Source organism: Sminthopsis crassicaudata, chromosome 2, assembly GCF_048593235.1.
Source record: "Sminthopsis crassicaudata isolate SCR6 chromosome 2, ASM4859323v1, whole genome shotgun sequence".
NCBI classification, from domain to species: domain Eukaryota; kingdom Metazoa; phylum Chordata; class Mammalia; order Dasyuromorphia; family Dasyuridae; genus Sminthopsis; species Sminthopsis crassicaudata.
In genome coordinates, this window is record NC_133618.1 from 37,485,938 (window position 1) to 37,513,141 (window position 27,204).

The 27,204-nt window shown below is 37.4% G+C and overlaps 1 protein-coding gene across 1 annotated transcript; it reads right to left on the reverse strand.

Moving 5' to 3' along the window:
* Nucleotides 1-1,563: 1,563 nt before the first annotated feature.
* On the reverse strand, nt 1,564-26,617 carry LOC141552620 (uncharacterized). Its single transcript, XM_074284698.1, is given in 7 exon segments — nt 1,564-2,220; nt 2,222-3,013; nt 3,016-4,102; nt 7,555-7,654; nt 8,550-8,616; nt 8,618-8,677; nt 26,576-26,617. Coding segments are annotated over 7 exon segments (2,262 nt in total). The 3' UTR covers nt 1,564-2,106.
* Nucleotides 26,618-27,204: the final 587 nt, after the last annotated feature.

The window sequence follows — 27,204 nt, forward strand, 5'->3', positions numbered from 1 at the left end:
AAATCCCCATGCCCTCTGGCTATCTAGTCTTTATACTGTTCATTGTCTTCCTCTTTTTCTCACACTTCCTCATCTGGCTGTTTCTAAAACTTTTTTTTCTATAACTTGCAAGATTGTTTAAGACCAATTGAATTATGTTGTATATGTAGAATGCTTCTGTGGAAATTGAATGAGCACCTCTTTCATAGTATTCACAGAGTTGTTCTCCCAATTATCTGAACTTATTTCTTCTTCCTCTAAGAACCAAGGGAACGTGTACTCAAGGGTCTAGCAATCTGTTCCCAGGCTATAATTAAACCTTGCTCCTCAATTAACTTAAGCATGCTTTCTATAGAGCCCCTTTGGGGTGGGGGTGGAGACAGGGAGAATCTTTTCCTGATATCTGCCCTATTTCAGCTAGAAAAGGTTACTAGTTTAGCCCTTAACAAAGTAAGTTCCCTGTTTGTCTATTAAAATACTCACCAAATTTCCTGGTCACTGAAGGACTTTTTCAATGAAAGTAGGGTGCTTGGTCCACATGTTGGGCACCAAATGTTGTAACTGTGTTAGTACCCTGGATATCTTAGAATCATCTGGAATCAGGATAAGCAAAAGTCTTTATTCTTGGTTTTTTTGGATCACCGTCAGGGGACTAGATATAGGAATCTACATACCTCCTTCCTCTCTCCACCACCAAAGAATGATCCTGCTTGTCCTATTCCACCCTCTGATCTCTCTTCCCCTTCTCTGTCCACACCCACAGATTGAGCCAGCACAGAGTTGAGTAGGTCATCCTCCAAGCATATGTTAATAGAATATATTGTCCAATTGGTAATTAGCCTCAAGTGCTTGGTTATCTTGCATTAAGTGCATCTGTTCAGTTCTAGCTCTTTACAAGAAAGGACTCATCAAAGAGAAAAAATAATTTAAGAAGAGAAAATGGTCATGGAAATAAAGGACAGGACCCAACATATGGGTGGAAGGCTAAGCATCATCAATTGTAATACACCATTCCACTGATTGAAAACTGTTAGGGCTTTTTGGTTAATCAACAAATAGTAAGTGCAGTGGGATCTTATGTTTCCCATATTTTTCAGCTAACTGTGAAATAGGAAAGATGTATCCCTTTGTTGAATAATGATAATGTACATCTACTTGTTTCCTACTAATACCCATATTAAAGATTCATTCAATTTATAATGATTCTCAAAGATTTTGTAATGATATGAGTTGAAGCATGCGGATCAGCAGACATTGATGCTGTCACATTTTAAAAAATATTAAGGCATGAAAATATTCTCATGCTTATGGCACTCTCTCTTTATACTTATCAAGCCTTAAAAATCCCTGCAGCTTTGTCTTTTCCTGAACAAAGCGCCTCCATATAAACTTGTCCAAGACAAATGTTTTTTCTGTCTTTGTCATGTTTAGTGCTATTTACACTTCCCCATTTTGAGGTTAAAGTATGGCAGTTCCAATTGCCTGATGGTGAAACATAACTTATATAACAATATTTTAAAATCTTTCCAATTTTTCTTTTGTTGTTGACTTCTAAGTCATCCAAAAAAATGCACCTGTTATGACTGCTTAGTTGTATATTTTATCAAGCCTACTTCAAACTGGTTTCACTTTCTGTGCTTTTTTTTTCCCTTAAGAGACTGTACTATTCATAACTGTCTATCATACTTTATTGTAATATTGTATAAATGTGCATATATTATAATCTCTGGCATTTTTCTCTGGCAAGTATGTCAGATATTCACGGCATCATATGAAAAGCAATAATTAGCCCACATGTCTAATATAGATTGGATACTTGCCATCTAGGGGAGAAAGTGGGGTGAAGGGAAGGGAAAAATTTAGAATACAAGATTTTGTATGGATGAATGTTGAAAATTATCCATGTATATGTTCAGAAAATAAATGCTTTATTTAAAGAAAAAAAAAGAATAGCAATAATTAGATATTAACAAATGCAAAATAATTTTTAAAAGTTTCTCTATAATTATATAAAATATATAAGTTTTTCCACATTCCTTGCATTTTTAGGGTTTCTCTTCAATACGAATTCCCTTATATAAATTAATGTTTTCCTTACATTTGAAGATTTTTCCACATTCATTACATTTATAGTTTCATATCAGTATGAGTCTTCTTATGTCTATTCAGATGTCCCTTATTGTTGAAGGCTCTTCCACATTCATTACATTTATAAGGTTTCTCTCCAGTATGAATTTTTTTTATGTCTATTAAGGCCTACTTTCTCCCTGAAGGCTTTTCCACATTCATTACATTTATAGGGTTTCTCTCCGGTATGAATTGTCTTATGTGAATCTAGGTCTCCTTTTTTCCAGAAGGTTTTTTCACATTCATTACATTTATAGGGTTTCTCTCCGGTATGAATTGTCTTATGTGAATTAAGACCTCCCTTATAATTGAAGGCTTTTCCACATTCATTACATTTATAGGGCTTCTGCCCAGTATGAAGTATCTCATGTACAAAAATGCCTTCTTTACAGCTGAAGGCTTTTCCACATTCATTACATTTATAAGGCTTCTCTCCAGTATTAATTTTCTTATGCCTTTTAAGGTGAAAATTCCGGATGAAGGCTTTTCCACATTCATTACATTTATAAGGTTTCTTCCCAGAATGAATTGCCTCATGTAGATTAAGACTTTTCCTACAACTGAAGACTTTCCCACATTTGTTACATTTATAGGCTTTCATACCACTATGCATTATCTTATGTGAATCTAGGTCTCCTTTTTTCCAGAAGGTTTTTTCACATTCATTACATTTATAGCATTTCTTTCTAATATGAGTTCTCTCATGTCTACGAAGATATTTCTTACACCCAAAGGCTTTCTGACATATATTACATTTATAAGGTTTCAATCCAGTATGCATTATCTTATGTGAATTAAGTCCACCCTTGTGCCTGAAGGCTTTCCCACATTCCTTACATTTATAAGGTTTCACTCCAGTATGAATTCTCTTATGTAAATAAAAGCTTCCCCTAAATCTGAAGGCTTTTTTTTTCCACATTCATTACACTTATAAGGCTTTTCTCCAAAATGAATTGTTTCATGTACAGCTAGGTTTCCCTTACATGTGAAGGCTTTTCCACATACATTACACTTATGTGGTTTCTCTCCAGTATGAATTTTCTCGTGTCTATTGAGGTATCCCTTGTCCCTGAAGGCTTTTCCACATTCATTACATTTATGTGGTTTCTCTCTGGTATGAATTTTCTCATGTCTATTGAGGTATCCCTTGTCCCTGAAGGCTTTTCCACATTCTTTACATTTATAGGGTTTCTCTCCAGTATGAATTCTCTCATGTCTATTAAGGTATTCTTTATCCCTGAAGGCTTTTCCACATTCATTGCACTTATTGGATTTATCTACAGTATGAATTCTTTCATGTCTACAAAGATATTTCTTGCACGTGAACGCATTTTCACATTCTTTACATTTATATGATTTCACTGCAATATGGATGTTTTTGTGTCTACTAAAGGCTCCCTTAAGTCTGAAGGCTTTCCCACATTCATTACATTTATAGAGTTTCTCTTTAGCAGGAATCCTCTTATGCTGACAAACATATCTCCTCTGACTAAAAGTTTTCTTACCTATATTACACTGTTTTACAGGCTTTTGTTCCAGATTTTCCTGATGAACAGCAAGGTGTGAATTGCAGCTGGAAGCCTTATCACATTCACCATATTTATGAGATTTCACTTGAGCATGAATTCCTTCATGTAGAGTAACGCAGGAACTAATGTTGAAGGTTTTATCACATTCATTAATTGTATGAGATTCTCCTTGAGAACACAATCTATGGTAATTAAATTTTGAGTGGTGAATGTAAAACTTCTTGTGTTTATTAAACTTACAAAGATTCTTTACCATGGAAATTCTGTTACATGAAGTTTTGCTGTGTTTAACTATTAACTTCATGAACTGTCTTTCTGGGTTGTTTATCTGCCTGTCTAATCCAGTGTCATAATTCCAAGCTTCTCCCAATTTAGAATCCCAGAAATCATCCCTGATGAGTCTCTCTTTGGCTGGCTCTCTAGTAGGTATACATTCTTTTGGAGTTGACTCCTTGGTGTCACATTCTCTTTTTTCAATAGGGGAATCTGAAAGGAACACAAAAAAGTGTCACCACCCACTGATCAATGTTGTGGGGGAAAGAAAAGTATTTTATGCTAAATTTTAGATTCAGTCATTTCCATTAGGAAGAAGGGTGATTGGTATGGACAAGGTAGAAGAAACATGATCAAAAGGGAAATGAAGCTCAAAAGCAGGTGAGGGGAAAGTAACAGAACTGCCCAAGACTTCAAAAAAGTTTAAACTTTCAGAGAGAAAAACAAGAATTCTAAAACAATAGATTATTACATTTGAAGTTGATCTCTGGCAACACTGAAGAAGAGATAGTGACTGAAGCTTTGACTTTATGAAAAAATTGCTTGGACCAAAGTAGTTGCCACCTTCTATGAAAGTTATACCTTGAGACCTACCTAGAACATTGAACAGCAAAGTGTCACTGCCATATTGCACAGAGCACTGAACCTCCAGGAAAGAAAACTCATTCTCTGGACTTCAATGTGGTCTCAGACACTTTCTAGCTTAAAGACCCTGGTCAAGTCATTTAATCCTGTTGACCTCAGTTTCCCCATCTGTCACATGAGTTAGAGAAGGAAATGGTAGACCATTCCAGGATTTCCACCAAGAAAACCCAAAGCAAGGTCACAAAGTATTAGGACTCAAATCCTCAATAGAAAAGGAGCATTGAGATATGAAGTGAATTGTCCAATGTCCCACTTAGTAAGTGTTAGAGGCAGGCCCTGAACCCAGGTCTGCTAACAAGGAAACTTTATACTTGGTAACAGTTCAGACCCTTAGAGCCTATTTTCATGTTCTATGTTTCCCTGTATTAGGAAAATTCCTCAATTTGTTGAGATAGAAAGCCAAAGTGTGAGTAGCAATTGTGATACTTAAGAGGGCACCATGGGCAAGTTAAGATAATGTGCCTTAGAAATTAGATATGGATCCACACTTAACACCACATACCAAGATAAGATCAAAATGGGTCCATGATTTAGGCATAAAAAATGAGATTATAAATAGATTAGAGGAACAGAGGATAGTCTACCTCTCAGACCTGTGGAGGAGGAAGGAATTTATGACCAGAGGAGAACTAGAGATCATTATTGATTACAAAATAGAAGATTTTGATTACATCAAATTAAAAAGTTTCTGTACAAACAATACTAATGCAAACAAGATTAGAAGGGAAGTAACAAATTGGGAAAATATTTTTACAGTTAAAGGTTCTGATAAAGGTCTCATTTCCAAAATATATAGAGAACTGTCTCTAATTTATAAGAAATCAAACCATTCTCCAATTGATAAATGGTCAAAGGTTATGAACAGACAATTCTCAGATGATGAAATTGAAACTATATCCACTCATATGAAAGAGTGTTCCAAATCACTACTGACCAGAGAAATGCAAATTAAGACAGCTCTGAGACACCACTACATACCTGTCATATTGGCTAAAATGACAGGAACAAATAATGATGAATGTTGGAGGGGGATGTGGGAAAACTGGGACACTGATGCAATGTTGGTGGAGTTGTGAAAAAATCTGGCCATTCTGGAGAGCAATTTGGAACTATGCCCAAAAAGTTATCAAACTGTGCATACCCTTTGATCCAGCAGTGCTACTATTGAGCTTATATCCCAAGGAAATACTAAGGAGGGGAAATGTTTGTGGCAGCCCTTTTTGTAGTGGCTAGAAACTGGAAGATAAATGGATGCCCATCAATTGGAGAGTGGTTGGGTAAATTATGGTATATGAATGCTATGGAATATTATTGCTCTGTAAGAAATGACCAGCAGGATGAATTCAGAAAGGTTTGGAGAGACTTACATGAACTGATGCTGAGTGAAATGAGCAGAACCAGAAGATCGCTGTACACTTCAATGCTGTATGAAGATGTATTCTGATGGAAGTAGATATCTTCAACATAAAGAAGATCCAACTCACTTCCAGTTGATCAATGATGGACAGAAACAACTATACCCAGAGAAGGAACACTGGGAATTGAATGTAAACTGTTAGCACTACTGTCTATCTACCCAGGTTACTTATACCTTCAGAATCCAATACTTAAGGTGCAACAAGAAAATTGGATTTACACACATACATAGTATCTAGGTTATACTATAACACATATAAAATGTATGGGATTGCCTGTCATCTAGGGGAGGGAGTAGAGGGAGGAGGGGCAGCTAGGTGGCGCAATGGATAGAGCATCAGCCCTGAATTCAGGAGGACCTGAGTTCAAATCTGGTCTCAGACACTTAACACTTTCTAACTGTGTGACCCTGGGCAAGTCACTTAACCCCAGCCTCAGGGTGGGGGGGGGGAAAGGGGAGTAGAGGGAGAGAGGGTAAAATTTGGAAAAATGAATATAAGGGATAATGCTATAAAAATTACTCATGCATATATACTGTCAAAAAAATTTTATAATTATAAAATTAATAATAAAAAAAAAAAGTTCTCAAAAAAAAAAAAAAAAAAAAAAAAGATGATGTGCCTTTCCCCAGGCCTTATTCTAAAATGGGAATGATACAAACACCATACATCCCAAACACTGGTTAAAAAAAAAAAAAAACACTCCTAAATCTGCTCCTCTTATATTAGTTCTAGTTATTATTAAAGTCAGTAATGAGACAGTTTCCCATGAAATGAAATGGCTGACAGCACCAATTCATTGTGGGGAAGGAAAAGTAGGAAGAGGATGGAAGGTGTAGATGACATCTCTATAGGATCTGTCCCTGAAAAGAATGAGAACAATTGGAAGGAAACTAAAACAGGCAACAGGATACAGCCTTTTTAATTTGAGGTCAGACTTAATTAAACCTGAAAATTCTTTTCCCTTTATGTCTCAGAAAAGATACATCAAAGAGAAATAATAATTATTTAAGAAGAGAATATGGTCATGGAAATAAAGGACAGGACCCAGCATATAGGGGGAAGGCTAAGCATGATCAAGAAGAATTACAGCTTTTTCTAAGACTAGAGAGAAATACAAGGGCAGATTTACTAGAACATTTCTTGACACAAAAAGTGAGGTTACAGGAGGAGAGCAGGATGGACAACCACAGCTCCTCTCCTCAGGCCCTTGGACCTTGAAAGAGAGCTCCAGGTCCAATGTTTCCAAGGTAATGGAAATGGTTTCCACTCTAATGTCCCAGTCAAACTCCTGCGGGCAGTGAGTCCTGTCCCTGCCTAGATTTCTGGGTCAGAGGTTTTCATTTGCATCTGACCCCTTTGTAAGCCCTTCTGAGGGACTTCTGGGCAGAGATTCATATGTCTGAGGAGTTTGCCATTTCCTTCTCCACATCATATCACGGAGGAGACCCACAGGGTTAAGGGACCTGTCCAAGGTCTCACTGCTGGGAAGTGTCTGAAGTCAGATTGGAACTCAGAACCCTGAGGCTCCTTCAGTCCTGGGCTAATTCTTGGAGGACTGCACCCCCTGCCCGCCTGGTTATTACTCATCCTCAGAAATGCATCTGGCGTCTTCTTCTCCTGATAGCCAGGGGGCTTCATGCCTCTCCAGACGAGAAATCACAGTTGGTTTAGTTACTGGAAGCCCTGCTCAAGGAGAAATAAGTGGAAAGTGCTGAGAACACAGAGACACCTCAGAACTCACGTCCTGGTCTGTCTCTCTCTACAGAAAAAGGACATGTTTGGAAATGTCAGTGGAGACGCACCAATGACCCCTGAAGGATATTTCCCTCAGCAAATGTGAGGGAAGGGGCACAGACTTTGGTGCAGCCACGGGACAGATGGGGTCATGTTCACCCACTCCTAGTCTGCTGGGAGAAGTCTTTCCTTCTCTGCCCTGAGGCTCTATGGAGAACCTGAATCCTGATTAAGGAGAGAGTGTGGAAGGAGAGTCTGCAGGGCTGCAGAATGAAGCGGCTGATTTCCAGCTGGACAAAGGAGGACTTTTTGTCTGGGAAGAGCAATAACTACTCAGAAACTGCTCAAAGATTTGATTGCATTTCTATTTAAAAGGCATTTGTGTGACTTTCCCTCCCTGTCCAGCAAACTCAAATTCAGCCAAGCTCCCCAGCCCCCCACCAGCATGGACAGATTGAATACTCTGACCTTGCAATGGCTCACACATAATGCTCTCCCTGCTATCTCTGCACGTTACCAGGGGATGCTCCCTCAACTCTGCCATGTCCTGTTCTTTGCCTTTCAACTCTTACAAGCCTAGTTTCTTTCACAGCTTAGCCAAAGTTCAGCCATCTCTAGAATGAGATTTTTGCTTATCCCCCCAGCTTCTACTGCCATCACTTGGAAAAGACTTGTTTTATACTGACATTTATATTGACATACTTGGGATCTATCTGGTTTATAAAAACTCCATGAGGGCAGGGCCTATCCAATTTCTTCCTTTCTTCTCCTAGTGAGTACCACAATTCCTGGTAGTCACTTGGAGAAAAATAAATGCTGAATGACTGAAAAAAAATTAGCTTACCAAGAGAGACAAAGTTCTCATAGTTCTCCAGCATCACGTCCCTGTACATGTCCTTCTGGCCAGGATCCCAAAGAGCTCCATTCCTCCTGGGTGAATTCCACAGCAACATCTTGGAATGTCAGGAATTTCTAAAACATGACAAAATCTTACCTTCAGAGATGAGACTTCAGATGCCATCTACTAAGGTGGGGTCGGGAGGAAAGGAGGGAATCATGTGGGTCTCAAAATGTAGCCAAAAAATGAAATAAATTTTACTTGTTTAATTTCCCTTTTCTTTTCAAATAATAATAGCTTTTTATTTTTCAAAATGCATGCAAATAAATTTTTTAACATTCACCCTTGCAAAACCTTGTGTTCGAAATTTTCTTCCTCCTTTTTCTCTCCCCCTCTTCTGGACAGCAAATAATCCAATATAGGTTAAAAATTTGAAGTTCTGGGGGCAGCAAGGTGGCATAGATAGAGCACCAGCCTTGAAGTCAGGAACACCTGAGTTTAAATCTGATCTCAGACACTTAACATTTCCTAGCTGTGTGACCCTGGGCAAGTCACTTAACCCCAATTGCCTAAGCCAAAAAAAAAAAAAAAAAAAAAAAAAAAAGGTGAAATTCTTCCAAATATATTTCTACCTTCATCAAGAAAAATCAGATCATAAAGAGGGCAAAAGGAGAAAGGAAAAAAAAAAGACTAAGGAAATAACCATAAAACAGTGAAAATATTAAAATATTATACTTTGATCCACATTCTATCCCCATAGTCCTCTCTCTGGATGGGAATGGCTTCTGTTAGCACAAGACTACTGGAATTGCCTTAAATCACCTCACTGTTGAAAAGAGCCAAGTCAATCACAGCTGATCATCACATAATCTTTTTATTGCTGTCTACCATGTTCACTTGGTTATACTTATTTCACTTAGTATCAGTTTATGTAAGGCTTTGCAGGCTTTTCTGAAATCAGCCTGATTATCATTTCACACTAAACAATAATATTCCATTGCACTCATAGTGCACCTCATTCAGTCATTCATTTTCTAGTTCTTTGTCATTATAAAAAGGGTTGCTACAAACATTTCTGCACATGTGATTTATTTACCACTTTATGATCTCTTTGGCATACAGACTCAGCAGACACTGCTGGATCAAAGGGTATGCTGAATTTTACATCCTTTGGGCATAATTACAACTTGCTCTTTGGAATGGTTGGATCAATTCACAATTTCACCAACAATGTATTAATGTCCCAGGTTTCTCAAACCCATTCCAACATTTATCATTAATTTTCTGACATCTTTGCCAATCTGAGTGGTATGAAATAATAACTGAATTGTTTTAATTTGCATTTCTCTAATCAAATATGATTTAGAGCATTTTTTTCATGACTAGAACTGGCTTTAATTTCTTCCTCTGAAAATTGTCTGTTCGTGTCCTTTGACCATTTATCAATTGGGAAATAGCTTGTATTCTTACATATTTGAGAAATGAAGCCTTTATCAGAAACATTAGATGTAAAATATTTTCCTCACTTTATTGCTTTCCCTCTAATCTCGGCTGTAGTAGTCTTGTTTGTAGAAAGACTTTTTAAAATTTAAAAAAAAAATCATCCACTCTGCATTTCATAATCTTCTCTAGTTCGTCTTTGGCCATAAATTCCTTTTTTCTCCACAGATCCGAGTTAGACTATTCCTTGTTCTACTAAGTCAGTGGTCCTCAAACTTTTTAAATAAGGAGCCAGTTCATTGTCCCTCAGATTGTTGGATGGCTGGACTATAGTAAAAACAAAAACTTACACTCTGTCTCCACCCCTCAGCCCATTTACCATAACCCGGCAGGCGGCATAAATGTCCTCAGCGGGCCGCATCTGGCCCGTGGGCTGTAGTTTGAGAACCCCGGTCCTAAGTCATTTATAGTATCATCCTTTATTCCATGAACCCATTTCAACCTTATCTTGGTATAGATTGTCAGTATTGGTCACAAGATGTGCTCAGGGGGAGAAGCTGCCTCCAAAGGGTCCTCAGGACCACTTGTGTCTGACCCATGGCCAAGCATTTCAGCTCCTAGTGGTCTGCTCGCTCACAGTCTGACATATGTAACTCAGCTCTGTCACAGGGATGTCTTGGGAGGTCTTCACACCAAAGGCTTTAGACATCTAATAATTATATTGAATGAACTTTCTCTTTTCAAACCTGGATCCTGCTACTGTTTTTCTAAATCTGTAAGGAAGTATTGGTGATTTTTGTGAATTTATTTGATATCCTATTACTTGACTGAAGTTATGACTGTTTTAATTTTCCATGCTGATTCTCTGCAGTTTTCTAGAGAAATTAGCATTATTTATAAGTTATTTATAACGTGTTTCTTCTTGCCAATGTACTCATAAATTTTCTTTCTTGCCTTATTCTTATAGTTAACATTTATAGAACTAAGTCAAACAATAGTGTGGAGAGAAGAATATCTTTACTTTATCTTCCTATATATAGGGAAAGTTTTCTGCTATTTTGCTAAAACAGATAAAACCAGCCATATCTTTAGATAAGTATTTTTGGTTACATTAAAGAGAGGCTTTTCTAGACCTACTCTTTCTAGATTTTGTAACTATAAGTAAGTATAGCTTATTATCAAAGATGTTGATTAATAGGTTCTTACTGTTTTTATTAATTATCTTGAAGGTAATGAATACAATAGTTCTGATAAAAGCTTGGTACCTCAGATATATAAGGAATATGAAGAAATATATCAGACCAAGAAGCAGTCCATAACATATAAGTGAGGATAAAAGATGAAAATTTAAATTTTTTCCCAAATATACATAAAGTCAATGTTAAATATTCATAAAAAAAATTTTTTTTTGAGTACCAAATTCCCTCCCTTCCTCCTCACAGAGAAGGAAAAGCAATTTGATATAGGATATATATGTGTAGTCATACAAAAACTATAGTCCCCCTAGTAGTCATGATGAACCTTTCTCTTATGGAAAAAACACTGATGATCAACAGCCACATGAAAAAAAAATGTTCACAGTGCTAATAGCAGAAATTAAAATAAAAACAGTTTTGCTCCATATCTAAGGAATTGGTAAAGATGATTTTAAAAATGCCAGTGTTAAAAAAAATGTTAATGTTAAAGTGTCTAAGGGAAGGCAGTCACATTAATATACTACTGATAAAGCTGCAGATTTTTCTAGCTATTCTGGAAAATGAATTAGAAATTGAGAGGGTGCCCATCAATTGGAGATTAGTTTGAAACATGTTGTGGTACATGATTGTTATGTACCACATGACAATGGAAGACTATTGGGCCTTGAGAAATTATGAGCAAGATAATTTCAGAAAAACCTGGAAAAACTTACATGAATTATGAAAAGTGAAGTGAGCAGAACCAGAACATTGTACATAGCAACAGCAGCACAATATGATGATTGACGGTGAATGACTTATCTATTCTTAGCAAGACAATGTTGATGAAAAATGCTATCCAACTCCATAGAAAGAATGGTATATGAATACAGACCCAAAATACTATCTTTCACTTGCTTTCTCTCACTCTTTTTCCTTTCCTTTCCTCTTCTTTCCTTCCTTGTATGAGTTTTCTTCCACACAATGACTAATAGCATAATGCTTTACATGATGGAGCACATATCACATGTGTGTGTTTGTGTGTATAGATGTATCTCTATTTCAGATTGCTTAGTATATCTTGAGGGAGGAAAGCAGGGAGGGAAGTATAAAATGTGAAATGACTGTTAAAAATTATTTTCACATAGAATTGGGAAAAAATAAAATTAAAAGAAAAAAGAAAAAAAAAGAAATGCCATTAAGGCAAAACCAAGAAGACTTGGACAAAGCATAGAAAATGTACTGATGGAGGAGGGGATGATTCCAAGATCATAAACACAGTTACTGGAAGACTGATGTTGCTCTGCAGAAACAGAAAGTGTGGAAGAATGGCAGGGGGGGAGGGGGAGGGAAATTGTGGGGAAAAGTGAATCTTATTTTGGACATGTTTCATTTGGGATATGTCCAGCAGGCAGACTATGTTGCAAGAGGGGTATTCAGGAGAAAAGTTAGGCTGGGCAAGGTTTGTGGCTTTCTCCTTATTCCTACCTTGACATGTTTATTGTTAGGTTCTTACTAAGTGCTAAGTCCTACACTCCTATACTCCCTCCAGGGAAGAATCCTTGTGGTTTGAGACCCAATGAAATCTGGCAAATGGATGTGACTCACTATAAATCTTTTGGTTGTCCGTCTTTCATCCACGTGGCAGTAGATATCTTTTCAGGATTCACTTTTGCAGTGCCAACAGCAAAAGAATTCCTTATCCAAGCATTTGCAATTATGGGTGTGCCACAAGAAATAAAAACAGATAATGGACCTGCATATAGTTCTAAACATTTTGCACACTTCTGTGTGCAGTATAAAATTTTACATACTACTGGAATACCTTTTAATCTGCAAGGTCAAGCAATAGTAGAAGAAACAGAGACATTAAGACACTCCTCCAAAAACAAAAGAAAGGGGGAGCCACAGGTAGCCCTAGAGAACATCTAAATTTAGTTCTCTATACCATTAATGTTCTAATTTTTGACAAAGATGCACTGGCTCCGGCAGACAGGTTTTATAACCCACCAGAAGGGCAGTGTCCAGTGCAATCAGCTCCACTGTCCTTAGATAATCACCAGGTAATGTGGAGAGACCCAGAAAGTGGTGAAGGGAAGGGACCAGATAGGTTAAATGCTTGGGGGAGAGGGTTTGCTTGTATTTCTTCAGATGGAGAAAGAATCAGATGGGTGCCAACGAGTCGTATTCGCCTTGTCCATCAGAGAGAGACAGAAAAAGAGAAAGACCTCAAAACAAAGGAGAAAATCTAAGAAACATCTGACACTGAACGAGCATGGATAATAAGAAGACTGTTAAAGAACTTTAAAACCAGCAGGAATCATTGGATTTCCTAACACAAGATGAGACTAATGGACAATGGACTTATGGACATGTATAAATTCTCAATTTATGATTATTTAATCATGTTATTTGTTACATACTTCTAGCATGTATTATGTTACTATGTTCTATGTTACTATGTTAGTATGTGTTTATGTAATCTATGTAATTATGTGTAATGCCTCCCATATTGATGGATTTATGTTTCAAGGTGATGACCACCCTATGTTTTAAATGAAAAGAAAGGGGAAGATGCTAGGTTCTAGTAAGTGCTAAGTCTGTACTTAAGAATTCTCTAGTTCTGGCCTTTACTATGAGTTTTACTTGTGAACTCCTGGGGGAGGAGCTTACATGCTAGGAGGAGCAAGTTCATTGGTTGAAGTAAATTTTCCCAGAAGTCCTTGCATTATCCTACGCCTATTCTCTGGGAGGATAAAAGAGGGAGAGAGAGAGAGAGAGAGAGAGAGAGAGAGAGAGAGAGAGAGAGAGAGAGAGAGAGAGAGAGAGAGGGAGAGGGAGGGAGGGAGGGAGGGAGGGAGAGAGAGGGGGGGAAGGAGGGAGGGAGGGAGGGAGGGAGGGAGGGAGAGAGAGAGAGAGAGAGAGAGAGAGAGAGAGAGAGAGAGAGAGAGAGAGAGAGAGAGAGAGAGAGAGAGTCTTTTGTCTGGGCTAGACTTGAGCCGGCTCTCTGGAGGAAGAAGTTTCTTGTCTACACCAGAGAGCGATCGGCAGTTTCTGGAGACAACAGCATGTTACAGTTTATATTCTTATCTTTCTTTTGAAGATCATGGTTCTCCAAAATCATTCCTTCTTTAAGGTTTTTTTGTTTTTTTTTTTTTAGATTCTGACCTTTCCCCAAGTCTTGTCTTCCTAGAAAGATGGAAGAATTAACTTAGAATACATTTTTACTTTCCAGGGCTGACCTGCTATTAGTACCAATAATCAATACCAGCAGAGCAAGAGTAAAGTGCAGACTTTACTAAAAGATGCAGGGACATGCCACATCAGCTTCAGAAATGCCCACATTTTCAAGTACTGAATAGGATAGGACAATTATCATAATTGAAGACAACATAATAATAAATACTAAATATAAATCCTTTCGTGACTAAGAGAACTAATTATCTAAGGAAGAGGTCAGTAAACAAAAACTCTAATTATATTGAGATATGTAGTTATTATATACGTTCACATACATAAAACAGATAAATAAATTTGAGAGACAGAAAAAAGAAAAGTAAAAGAGAAAAGAGTAATAAAAATGAGAAAAGAAAAGTTAAAAAGGTAGAAAAAGAATACAGAGAGAAAAACAAAAAGTTCTATCTTGGTAGTATCTGTCATTTACTAGCTCTGTGTGCCTGACCAAGTCATATTATATTTCTAGGCCTATGAAATGAGAGGGCTGGATTTGAAGAACTCTATGTTCCTTCCCCAGGCAAGTAGATGGTACAGTATATAGAACATGATAGTACATAGAGCATGAGGACTAGAGGCAGGAAGATATGAGTTCAAATCCAGCCCCAGATAATTAATAGGGAGATGACCTTAAGTAAGTCACTAAACCCTTTTTGCCTCAGCTTCCTCATTTATATGATGAGCTGGAAAGGACTCCAGCACCTTTGCTAAGAAAGCCTCAGAATGAGTTTGATACAAGTAACACAACTCTACAATGGAGCTCCTCTCCAGATCTCAAAGTTAAGTATTCTAGGATCATAAAAGATCAATAGGGATGTAGGTACCCACATACACATATATCCATTTTTTCAAACTTATCATCATTTCATTGGTTGGCAATAATCCCTCTGCAGGTGCAGATCATCATTTCTCTATGACCTCGGACAAAACCCCAGAATTTTTTTTTCATCAAATCCTCAAGACTTGGTGCTAATCTGATTCTGAACTTAACCAGGACAGGTGTTGAAGGACAGCTGGAGACTTATCCCCAGAAGCCTCTTCAGATGGATAGACTTTTCTATTATCAATTTGTATGGATATAAATATATAAATATATATGTGTATATATGTATATATGTATATATATATATAAAATTCTCTTTCCTCCTTGTAGATAGACAGACATGGTCAGCTGAATCTTGCCAGGCTGCCTAATCACTTTGATTTACAGGATTGAGGATAAGCTGTATCTAAGTTTAGAAAGGATCACCACCTGGCTAACTCTTTTTATGTTCAGAATTATAAAGCAGAAAGAATGAACTGGTTGTATGGCCCTGGACAAGTCACTCTACCTATATGCCTTAGTTTCTTCAACTCTTTAACTTGAGCATAATCATAGCTCCTAGCTATTCCCCTTTAGTTTATCTGAAAAAACGGACATAGCAATGGCACTTACTTCTCCTGGTTATTGTGAAGATTAACTGAGATAATATTCTAAAAAGTACTTAGCAAGGTGCCTGGCCCATGTAAGCACTCTACATGCATTTATTTCCTTCCCTCAACTTATCTGAAAAATGGGGAGATGAATCATAGCAATAGCCCTCTCAGGGCTGTTGTGAGAATTAAGTGAGATAACCATGTTGAATGATTTACAAAACATTTAAGGTCTTTTAAAAAAAAAAAAATTTAAAACTAAATACAATATTAGAAAAGAAAGTAAATGGGGAAAGACAGAAAACAGAAAAATATTTGCCAAGTGCCCAGAAGACATTAGGGAGAATTCAAAATATGTAACAATAAATTTCTATTTCAAGAAAGCAAATATGATAACAGAAGACATATTCATGAAGGTCCGCATTTTCTTTGCTTCCTTGTTTATTCTTTTGGTTCCTGCAGTACCCTTTTGACTTTATTCTTTTTTTCCCTTTCATCCTATCCACTTCCCCCAAGCAGCTACAATATGCAGACATATTTATGTATGCATATTCATACACATAAGTACACACATCTCCCTATCTCACTTACATCTACATGCATACATAAGCCCATCTGCATGTTTTTCCACAAACATATCTATATACACCCTTACATACACTACAAGTATACACACATATATAACTATCCACACCCAACTCATACATGTATACTCACACATTTATACCTAGATGCCTATCTGTACCCCTCACATACAAACATATTTATTTATATATGTGTGTTTATACACACTTTTATACAACTACAAGCACACATGCATTATTTACATCAAAATACACACAACACACATCTACATGCACATGTTGAGGCAGAAGATAGACGTGTCCCAGGTATGGTGAAAGAATTCATAAACTCAGTCTTTAAGTTAAGGAGCAAAGATTTATTATAATTAAAACGCCAGCTGAAGCTGGCTAAAGTTCCAAGGGAATTTAGCAATGAGACAGAAGCAAGAAGGTAATTTAATATGAAAGAAATCACGGATAATGCTCATTTTATGGCTTAGAGGTACAACTGAGGAGTGTAGGAGTGGGGTAGTTCACTGAACTGAAGCCACTGGGCTCCCAGACAACAGATGGTTCTCCCACGAGCAGCACTGTTTGTGACACAGTGAGACCGGTTAGCCCTAGAGCTTCTCAGGAAGTGCTACATTCTGACACCTCATCTCTCACACTCGCTCACTCTTTTACACAGACATACACGCACAACTAAAACTACACCAGCAGGGCTGACCCATAATGTACATTTCTCTCCTGATGGAGTTACTGTTTCAAGTCCTCCCTTGAGAAACCTCAAAAATAATAATAATAAAATCTAATAAACTCTACCCCGATCCTTGTTACAATGTTGCTGAAAGTCTCTACTTTCCTGTTCCTGCTAATTCTGCTTCTGTGTCCTTCACTTGCGGGGCTGTTCCTTACCCTCCCCAACCCAGGGATCCCTCGCTTCTCTTGCCGTCCCTTTAATCTCACTCCCATTAATCTGCACACCTGGACCGTAAATCTGAACTCCCACCTCTATTTGCCTTATTCCACAGGCGATTAATCAATGCTTATTGTCTAGTTATCACATCTTCCTGGCTAGAACTCAGTTGGTGCTTAATGCAGGCTGCTGCGAGTCCTCAGGTGCGTAGTCCGCCCCTTTTAACAGCTGGAGAAAAAAGTGGGGCTCAAAGTTCTAGCTCGGGTCACGGAGCCAGACAGCCTCCGGGGCAGGATTAGAACCCAGGACCCTTGGGATCTAATTCTCTCTTCCCCAGCTCCGGGAATCCTCTCTTCGCCTGCGCTGCCCCAAGCCAGAGCCCTCCCGCCCACAAACACTCAACTACAAGGATGGCAACTTTCCCCAATCTCTACCTAAGCGGAAAAAGGAAGTAGACAGCTCCCCAGCTGCGCTTGCTCAGAGGTAGCGTGGCCCTTGCTGGTGGCCCTTGCTGGCATCCGTCGTACCTGAGAGTCCTTTCCTTCTGGGAAATGTAGTCTCGGGGATGGTGCTCAGGCGCGTGGGTGACTTCAATTCACTGGGGCTAAAACTGATGTGATTAAGCACCAGCTGCTGGGGCTAGATGGTAGCGCTAGGAGGTAAACTAGATTACCTCCCAAAGGAGCGGGGAGAGAGAAGTAAGGCCAGACACTGAGAAGGGATTTTTAAAACATTTGCAAAATAAATACCCAATTCATCCGCAGAAATTTCTAGATACTCCATGTCCAGGCTCTAGCGCTCAGTCCTGCAAAGAGTGAAGTCATAAGGTGCTCTACTCCTAGACAACCCTACTCCTAGCGCGCATGTATACAGTGCTTTTATCTGCAAAGTGCATTGAGGAGGCAGTGATCTAGGTCAGGTCCAGAGCTGGAGCGGATCTCAGGGGCTGGGCCTCTGCCCAGCTTCCCCTGTTACATGTGAGGAAACCGAGGTAGTGTTTGTGTATATGTGTGAAACTTGTCCATCACTGACCAGAGATAGTAAATTCAGAATCTTTAAATCTCAGGAGGAATGTCTGCAGACTGGGAAAAAATGGAGCCCGATGTAAACATTAAGCCATTAGGCACTGATTGTATGGTTGATGACAGAAATATTGTTAATCTCAAATGTAATATTACTTATTACTTACCACTCTTCTTAATAATCCTAATCATGTGAGAATTCTAGTAACATCCTCACATTCCTACTCTTTAAGTTGCCTGTCCAGAAGTTAGGAAGTTTTATTTTCCTGTGTTCAAATCTGGACTGAAACACTTTATAGCTATGATCCTGCACAAGTCATTGCACCCTGTTTGCCTCAGTTTCCTCATCTGTAAAATGAGCTAGAGAAGGAAATGGCAGACACTCCAGTTTCTTTGCTGAAATTAAACATTTTATCTCCCTCATTAGACTGGAGGGCTGGATGGTGGAATACTAGTGATGAGGTCTTCAATGTTGGGTTAGCAGAGGAAGTGATAAAAATTAATCCCTGTGACAGGCAGGGAAAAGGCTTGTGCTGGAGATCAGTTAAGCTCCATGGTCCCACCCCTATGGGGAGGTAGATTTGAAATGCACATTATGTCAGACCCCAGAGACTCACCCTCTGTAGAGATCTAGAGCAGTCTCATCTTGCCATGTCCTGTCAGAAATCCCAGTCATGGCCCTAAGATGAAATGTTCCCTATAAAACCTACTTGGGGGCCCTCCCATGGCTGTATCCTTCCTTTGGGTCAGTCCACCACAGCACCCTGCCTGCTGGTGTCTTTTCCCTTCTCCTTCCCCCATACCACATGGCATCTCCCCTAATTCCACCAGACTTCCCATCCCCCCCTCCTTACAGCTAATTAGCTCTTATAGGGGGATAAGTCCCTTTCAGGATTTAGCCTGCCTGATTAGGACATGCCCAACCTCATGGGTGCTCCCTTTCTAGTGGGTAACAGTGAGTTCCACTGAAGAACTTGTCTTTCATATGCTCTCCTGATGAGAGTTAGGAAAGGGGGAACCCCTTTTGGATCAGCACAGGATAGTCCAGTGACGGCGCAAGAGTCGCCTGTAAAGGAATTTACAGGCCCGAAAACCTAGATTGATAAAAAAAGGTTTATTGTAGGGATTTGGATGTAAAGTTTAGTTAGTAAAGTTGAGGATAGAGATAAAAGGGCACCAGAATAGGTCCAGTGGGCAGAAACCCTTGACATGACTGACGTAAGGATGCCATGCTTAGGACTTCTGCAAAACGTGGTGATTAATCTTAGTAGGTACCATCACATAGGATGGGTGTTCAATAATAAGAACCATAAGTAGTGAATTAGAAGATATTGGAAAAGAAGTGAGACATTGGGAAAAAACACAATTATAACATTTTACAATATACTCTAGCATATTCATAATTTGGATTCCAGTGCCATTCCTTAAAACAGTATCTTGTAATTAAAAAATGCCTGTGGATATTTTAAAAACATGCTGTATAATATGTTACAGGGGGGCCTGAAAAATTGTGGAATTCCATACCTGAGATGTGAAAATTTGTACCATCCAAAGTCCCAAATATATTGTAACAGGAGACCCATCCAGACAGTGGATAATTTTGGGTCCATTCATTATCAATTCCAGTTCCTCCCCAAACCAATGGGACCCAAAGTCCTCTGGGAGTAGAGGGTATAATCTTATCTTCTGAAACTGCTTTCTGCTGAGAATGAGTGCAGAGTTGAGTCACCTGCAGGATCCCAGTCTTTTATGGAGGGGATGGTAAGCTGGAACTGATTGAAGTATCCAAGGGTTAATTTAGCTCTTTGAAACTGGCCAATGCAGTTGTAACTGACCAAAATCTAGAATAAAAAACAAATCTAACAAATGGAGGTTAGGATTATCTGAGATAAAGACTAGTCTACAAGGATTTCTATAAGATGTAGAGAGGCTAATGTGGATTGGCCAGCAACTTTTCATGTAATGAAATATATTTGTGTCACAAGACACACAATATATCCAAATGTTAAAGATGTTTCAACTTTAGTTTCAATAAACAATAAAATAACAGGTATTATAATCATGTTAATTGTTCTTATGTTATTTTGGAAATTTTTAAGCACTTTATTTCATGCAGACACAAACATCTGTATCTATAACAGATAGATGACCAGGCCAAATACTCATTCATCAAATTATTTATGATGTAATGACTACCTATTTTCAGACAGAAAACAACAAGATATTATATAATTGGATTGTTTTCATGGCTTGTGTTGACCATTTGCTCTGATTTTAGAAATTTGTTATAGAAGGAAAATATAGGGGTATGATTATAATACCATCAAAAATTGGTTTTTCAGGCCTCAGCCTAGGAGTATCCTCGTGACAAGATAAAATATTCTTAGCTTGGTTTGATATCCAATTATAAAAGTTCTATTTTATAACCAGACTCAGGAATAATCAAGTAGGTTCTTATTTAAGGAGACATAATTGGAGAACTGAGTCTTGTCCAAATACAGACTTCCATCTGTTCAGGGTCACATTTCTCTAACTAGCTTATGGTATTTCTCTCAAGTGGTTGGTTACTGACAATGATCAGGCAATTAAATTCAGAATTCAAAAGAATGTCAGTTACAGTTCCAAGAGATTTTATCTCTATTAGCAAATGCTACTAATCATAGCTTAGGCTTAGATAAATTATTTTAAAAAATTTACCAAAACTTAGGCACATAGGAGATTGTTTAACTTGTTTTATATATTTAAACCCATCCAGGTACAAAGGATTACTCATTAAATGAGCTTATAGATTTTTTTAGTACTTTCCTTATTATATATATTATTCTGCTTCCTAAACAGGCTCATTTCTCTGAGGCTGATGACTTTGCTTATCCTGAAGGTTTCAAGAAAACTGGCAAGCTTACAAATTAAGGTAAGCTGACAGAGGTCCCAGGGAAGGGACTGAACTTGTTTTTGCCCATTCCAACCATTCTTTGTGTTTTTAATGGGCTGAGCTGTTTGATATCTTCATACTTGAAGGGGAACTGATAAGGCTTTGCCTCCTCCCTCTTGTTTCATATACAGTAATTACCAGATTTAGGTTTAACATGATGACAATAGCTCCAAATAACTTAGTTAACAATTTTAGATTTTTCCTAAGTAATAGCCAAATAGTCTTAGTTGTAATTTCCTCTTAATTTGCTAGAGACAGCAAAAAATACCTAATTCCCTAAATTGCATTTACAAAATAATATAAAACAGGATTAGCAAGGCTAAATAAACTTCCCACCTTATTTTAGTTGACAAATCTAATCTGTCCTGAAACTTGTTGAGGTGGGAAGTTTTCAGGGAGAATTTTTATTCCTTTAAATAATTTCCCTTTTTGTTTTATTGAAAAAACAAGACAATATATATATTTTTAAATTGAGAGAACATATTTCAAAATTTACTTTAGTTCATGATATTTCCTAAATTTCAATTAAATGCTCCAGACAAACTGGATTGCCATTTGGATATTTTCCAATTCACACTAAGTCATTTCTCTTTTGTGAGCCAGGAAAGAGTTAAGATGTCAATTTTTTTGTGACTGGGCTCTGAGAAGTCTGACTCTAGATAATTCAAAAGCACTGGGTTTTTGGGGGGCAGTTTTTAAAGTAGCCGTGAATTGCTTTTCTGTTCAGAACCTGATGAAGGTTAGAGTAACTGGTGTCAGGATTTCCCTTTGATGGTAGTTTCAGGTATCGCGGTTCAGGAAATGCTAACCATGGAGCCTGACCCCCCCAACTCAATCCCCATTCTCCCAAGCTGGTTTAGAGAGGTGTTTGAGCAAAGTTGTGTGCAGTCTACAGGGCTTTAGTTGCTTTCCCTACAGTACTTTAACATTCTCTTTTCTTAATCTGATCTGAGATGAGAGAATTTAGCAAACAGCTATTTGGATTATATAGATCCTGTTAACAGTCCTTACAATTGATATGCATTCAGGACTCCAGGGAGTGGAGCAGCTGAGTGATCAGGGCTGTAGAGAGAGTCCACATCTGGAATTCTTTACCACTGGAGTAGAAGGAGACTTTAGACAAGATAGAAGTCTAAAAAGGTTAGCAAAAAGTTGCTCTTTTCCTAATTGTTATTTTGACTAGTTGCCAAATTCCTTAATCAATTTTCCTCAAAACCTGAAGAATCTGCTATCATTTTTGCAGCTCTATAATTTTAATTAGTGAACTTATTTGCAGCCCCCAGTTTGGCCAGAATTGGGATCCACAGAAAAAAGTTAGGCTATTTTTAAAATGGGAATTAAGAATATTAAGAAATGTTTCCAGGTAACAAAATCTAGCTCACTGAACAAATATGACACAGACATTCTGCACAGAAACACACACAGACAGATAAAAATGACATGGAAGAAGTGTTCCAGCTTTGCCAAAGGCCATAAACTTGAAAAATAAAAAACAACTACTTAGTTATTAACATTGTGCACACATATGCCATGCTTTTAAACAATAAAAATAGTTAATATTAAAGGAATTTCATTTAACCAGCAAGACTGGGGCTGTTTCTATGTTATGTTTTGTATTAGCCATATAAACAGCATATTTGCTATGTGAAAAAATATTAAGAGGTTCTTGAACAGTATACAGGGCAGTAATAACTGCATATAACTCATTCTGCTGTGTAGATTCAAACAAGTGTTAAAAACTTATTTTGTAGTAAGTGGAATATATATATATATATATGTATATATATGTATGTATATGTATATGAATATATGTATATATATATGTGTATATATATAAAGCATTTATAAATAGCATGTATTGCTTGCAGCTGATCCTCAGACTTCTTTTTGAATTGGGGTTAGAATGTCCTCTTAAAATTTTGAATAATTTTGTCAATGTATGTGTTTCCAATTTCAAATACCATTTTATCCTATCAACATTTTATCCCTCAATAATTTTTGATACTCATTTAAGGTAACTGAATTATCCTTTCTAATTTCTATTTTAAAATTGGCCTAGTATCAGCAATAGATTATGCCCAGAACGCTTCTTTTCCTGTACCTCCAAAATCTTCACCAGCCCCAATTTTTAAAAATTTAATTTAATTTTTATGCTTTTTCTATTTTTTGTAAGTTATTATTCATAACTGTGCTATCTTCTTCCCCTCCTTTTTTCTTTTAAATATCATGGTTAAGAGTTGCATAGCAATTGATGGACATCCATTCATCTTCCAGCTTCTAGCCACTATGAAAAGGGCTGCCACAAACATTTTGGCACATACAGGTCCCTTTCCCTTCTTTAGTAGTTCCTTGGGGTATAAGCCCAGTAGTAGTATGGCTGGGTCAAAGGGTATGCACATTTTGATAACTTTTTGGGCATAATTCCAGATTGCTCTCCAGAATGGTTGGATTCTTTCACAACTCCACCAACAATGCATCAGTGTCCCAGTTTTCCCACAGCCCCTCCAACATTCATCGTTATTTGTTCCTGTCATCTTAGCCAATCTGACAGGTGTGTAATGATACCTCAGAGTTGTCTTAATTTGCATTTCTCTGATCAATAGTGATTTGGAACACTCTTTCATATGAGTGGAAATAGTTTCAATTTCATCATCTGAAAATTGTCTGTTCATATCCTTTGACCATTTATCAATTGGAGAATGGCTTGATTTCTTATAAATTAAAGTCAATTCTCTGTATATTTTGGAGATGAGGCCTTTATCAGAACCTTTAACTGTAAAAATATTTTCCCAATTTGTTACTTCCCTTCTAATCTTGTTTGCATTAGTTTTGTTTGTGCAGAAACTTTTTAATTTGGTGTAATCAAAATTTTCTATTTTGTGATCAATAATGGTCTCTAGTTCTCCCTTGGACACAAACTCCTTCCTCCTCCACAAGTCAGAGGTAAACCATCCCATGTTCCTCCAATTTATTTATGATTTCGTTCTTTATGCCTAAATCTTGGACCCATTTTGATCTAATCTTAGTATGTGGTGTTAAATGTGGGTCCATGCCTAGTTTCTGCCATACTAATTTCCAGTTTTCCCAGCAGTTTTTGTCAAATAATGAATTCTTATCCCAAAATTTGGGATCTTGGGTTTGTCAAAGATTAGATTGCTATTTTTATTCACTATCTTGCCCTGTGAACCTAACCTATGCCACTGATCAACTAGTCTATTTCTTAGCCAATACCAAATGGTTTTGGTGACTGTTGCTTTATAATATAGCTTTAAATCAGGTACACTTAGACCACCTTCCTCTGACTTTTTTTTCATTAGTTCCCTTGCAATTCTCGACCTTTTATTCTTCCATATGAATTTTGTTGTTATTTTTTCTAGGTCATTAAAATAGTTTCTTGGGAGTCTGATTGGTACATGTCATCTAATTTTTTTGGCTCCCTTTCTCACATTCCTCTTTATATTAGAGTCTAAATTATATCGATATAAGTTTGCTTTTAGACCCAACTTCTATAACTGTGGTTTGGGACTCCATATGGGGTCTTGTAACTACCTGTTAAGGTCATAAAATTATGATATATTATCAGCAAATGTTTTATTTGTAGAACCAAACATGAAGGAACTGATTGGTTTCACATTGGAAAAAGTATGACAAAGCTATATATTCTCACCATCTTTATTTAACTTAAATACAGAGTATATTATGCAAAATGTCAGGATGAATCAAAAATTATATTAGGATTGCCAGGGAAATATCAGTAATCTCAGATAGGCTGATGATACCATCCTGATGACAGAAAGTGGAGAAGAATTACAAAGCCTCTGGGTGAGAGTGAAAGAGAAGAGTCTAAAGCTTGTTTGCAGCTGACCATTAGACAAATTGTAAAAACCTACTAAGATCAGGACAACTGGTCTTCCAACTCTCTGGAAAACAGAGTGGGAAGAAATGAAAGCAGTGTTGGATTTTATATTCTTGGTCTCAAAGATCATTGCAGATGCTGACTGGAGCCATGAATTTAAGACACTTTTTCCTTGGAAGGAAAGGTATGGCAAATCTTGACCGTGTTTTTAAAAACAGAGACATCACTTTGAGGTTATTGTTGTTAATGTAATGGCTGTGAGAACAGGATTATAAAGAAAACTGAATGTTATAGAATTTTAGTGCTGGAGGAGGGAGATCAAATCAATTTATACATAAAGAACTTAATTCAAACTAATTTTTGGAAGAACAAATTCCAAAGCTTTAATTATTATTCTGAACTCCTCTTTCCACATGCCTCTTTATATTAGAGTCTATAGCCTTTCATACTTTATATTAGAGTTTATAGGCTGCCAGGCTTCTGAGTTGGATCTTGGATATGGTATTGAGCCATCCCATGTGGAATTTGAAAGAGATGGACATGAGGAATGGAGCTAATCACCTTTAGGCAACTATTTAAGATTCTAAATTATGGGGAAGATGCCATCCATCCCTAGTAGAAAGAATTTTCTCATTTAGGAGTTCCCAGGAAATCAACAGATCCCTACTATTCCATTTTCCACTTAACTGAACTTGAGTGTTCATTAAGCACTTGGCCACTAGATGATGCTCATCTCCCTTTCTTTGAGAAGCTATGCCCTTTAAAGCTCTCAGGAGGGAAGAGTTTATCTCCTATTTTAAGTCTGTTTTCTGGGTCGAATGTTTTCTGACTATTTTTTCTCAGAAAGGCAATGAAGAGAAAATGGCAAAATACTTTCTCTTATTCAGCAATTATCTATCAATCAAAGAAACTGAAGATGGTAATTCTTATTAGTAAATTTCATCATGTCACTGAGGTATCACCATCTCTGGCAGGTCATAACCAGATGGAATAGAGGCATTGAATACTTTTTGGAGAATTCACACATGGCAAGCACTCACAAGGTGGTCAGAAAAAACGATACAAGGACACTCTTCAAGTCTCTCTTCAGAACTTTAGAATCGATTGTATGACATGGAAGACACTGGCACAGATCTGCCCAGCATGGTGTGCCCTCATCAGAAAAGAAGCTGTACTCTATGAGCTAAGCAAAATTGAAATAGCTCAGAAATAACATGAACTATGCAAAGTTAGAGAATCTACCCCTAATGTTAATAGGAAATGTTTGTATCCAACTTGTGGCAGAGCATTCCGAGCTCATATTAATTAGCCACAGTCAAAGTGTAACCTGACTCTAAAATAATGATGTCATTTTAGTCCTTTTCAAGAACAAAGGAAAACAACCAATTCTGTTGTGAACTCATGAGCTATAGTTTTAGGGGATACTCTGGGCCTAGGACAGGTATCCTGCAAGTATCTGTGAGTGAAAGTTGGGATGTTACCTCTAGGTTGCTATGCTGTGGGTGCTGATAGAAGATCTCCATGTTGAATATTTTCATATTACAGGGATCCACAAAAGAAAAACAAATATTTATTTTCCTTCTTTTGTTGTTTTCATTTGTAAGAGACAGTACAAACTTTTCTTCTCATTTCAGATGCAAATGTAGCCTAGGGAAATGAGTTCTGAAAATCAGCAAAAAGCATGTTTGGCTCATGTCTCTGACATTTACTAACTTTGTGATCATCGGTAAAGGAAAGACAGAAAGAGAGACAGAGTTGGACAGATTCACGCAGAAAGATAGATACACATAGATAGAGGGAGAGATTCAGTGAGAGAGAGACAGATAGACAGACACAGAGGTAGAGACAGAGAGAATGACAATGAATTTTTCCCTCAAGGCTAAGGTTCCCTTTTCAAAAATCTTTCACTGAATGCATTTGACCAGTGCTCAACTGGCCAATTTGTGTGTGTGTGGTTTTTTATAATTAAAGATTTTTATTTTCAAAACATATACATGAATAATTTTTCAACATTAACCTTGCAAGAACTTGTGTTCCAATTCCCCTCCCCTTTCCCCATTCCCTTCCCTAGATGGCAAGTATGGTAAAAATATATATTAAATCCAATATA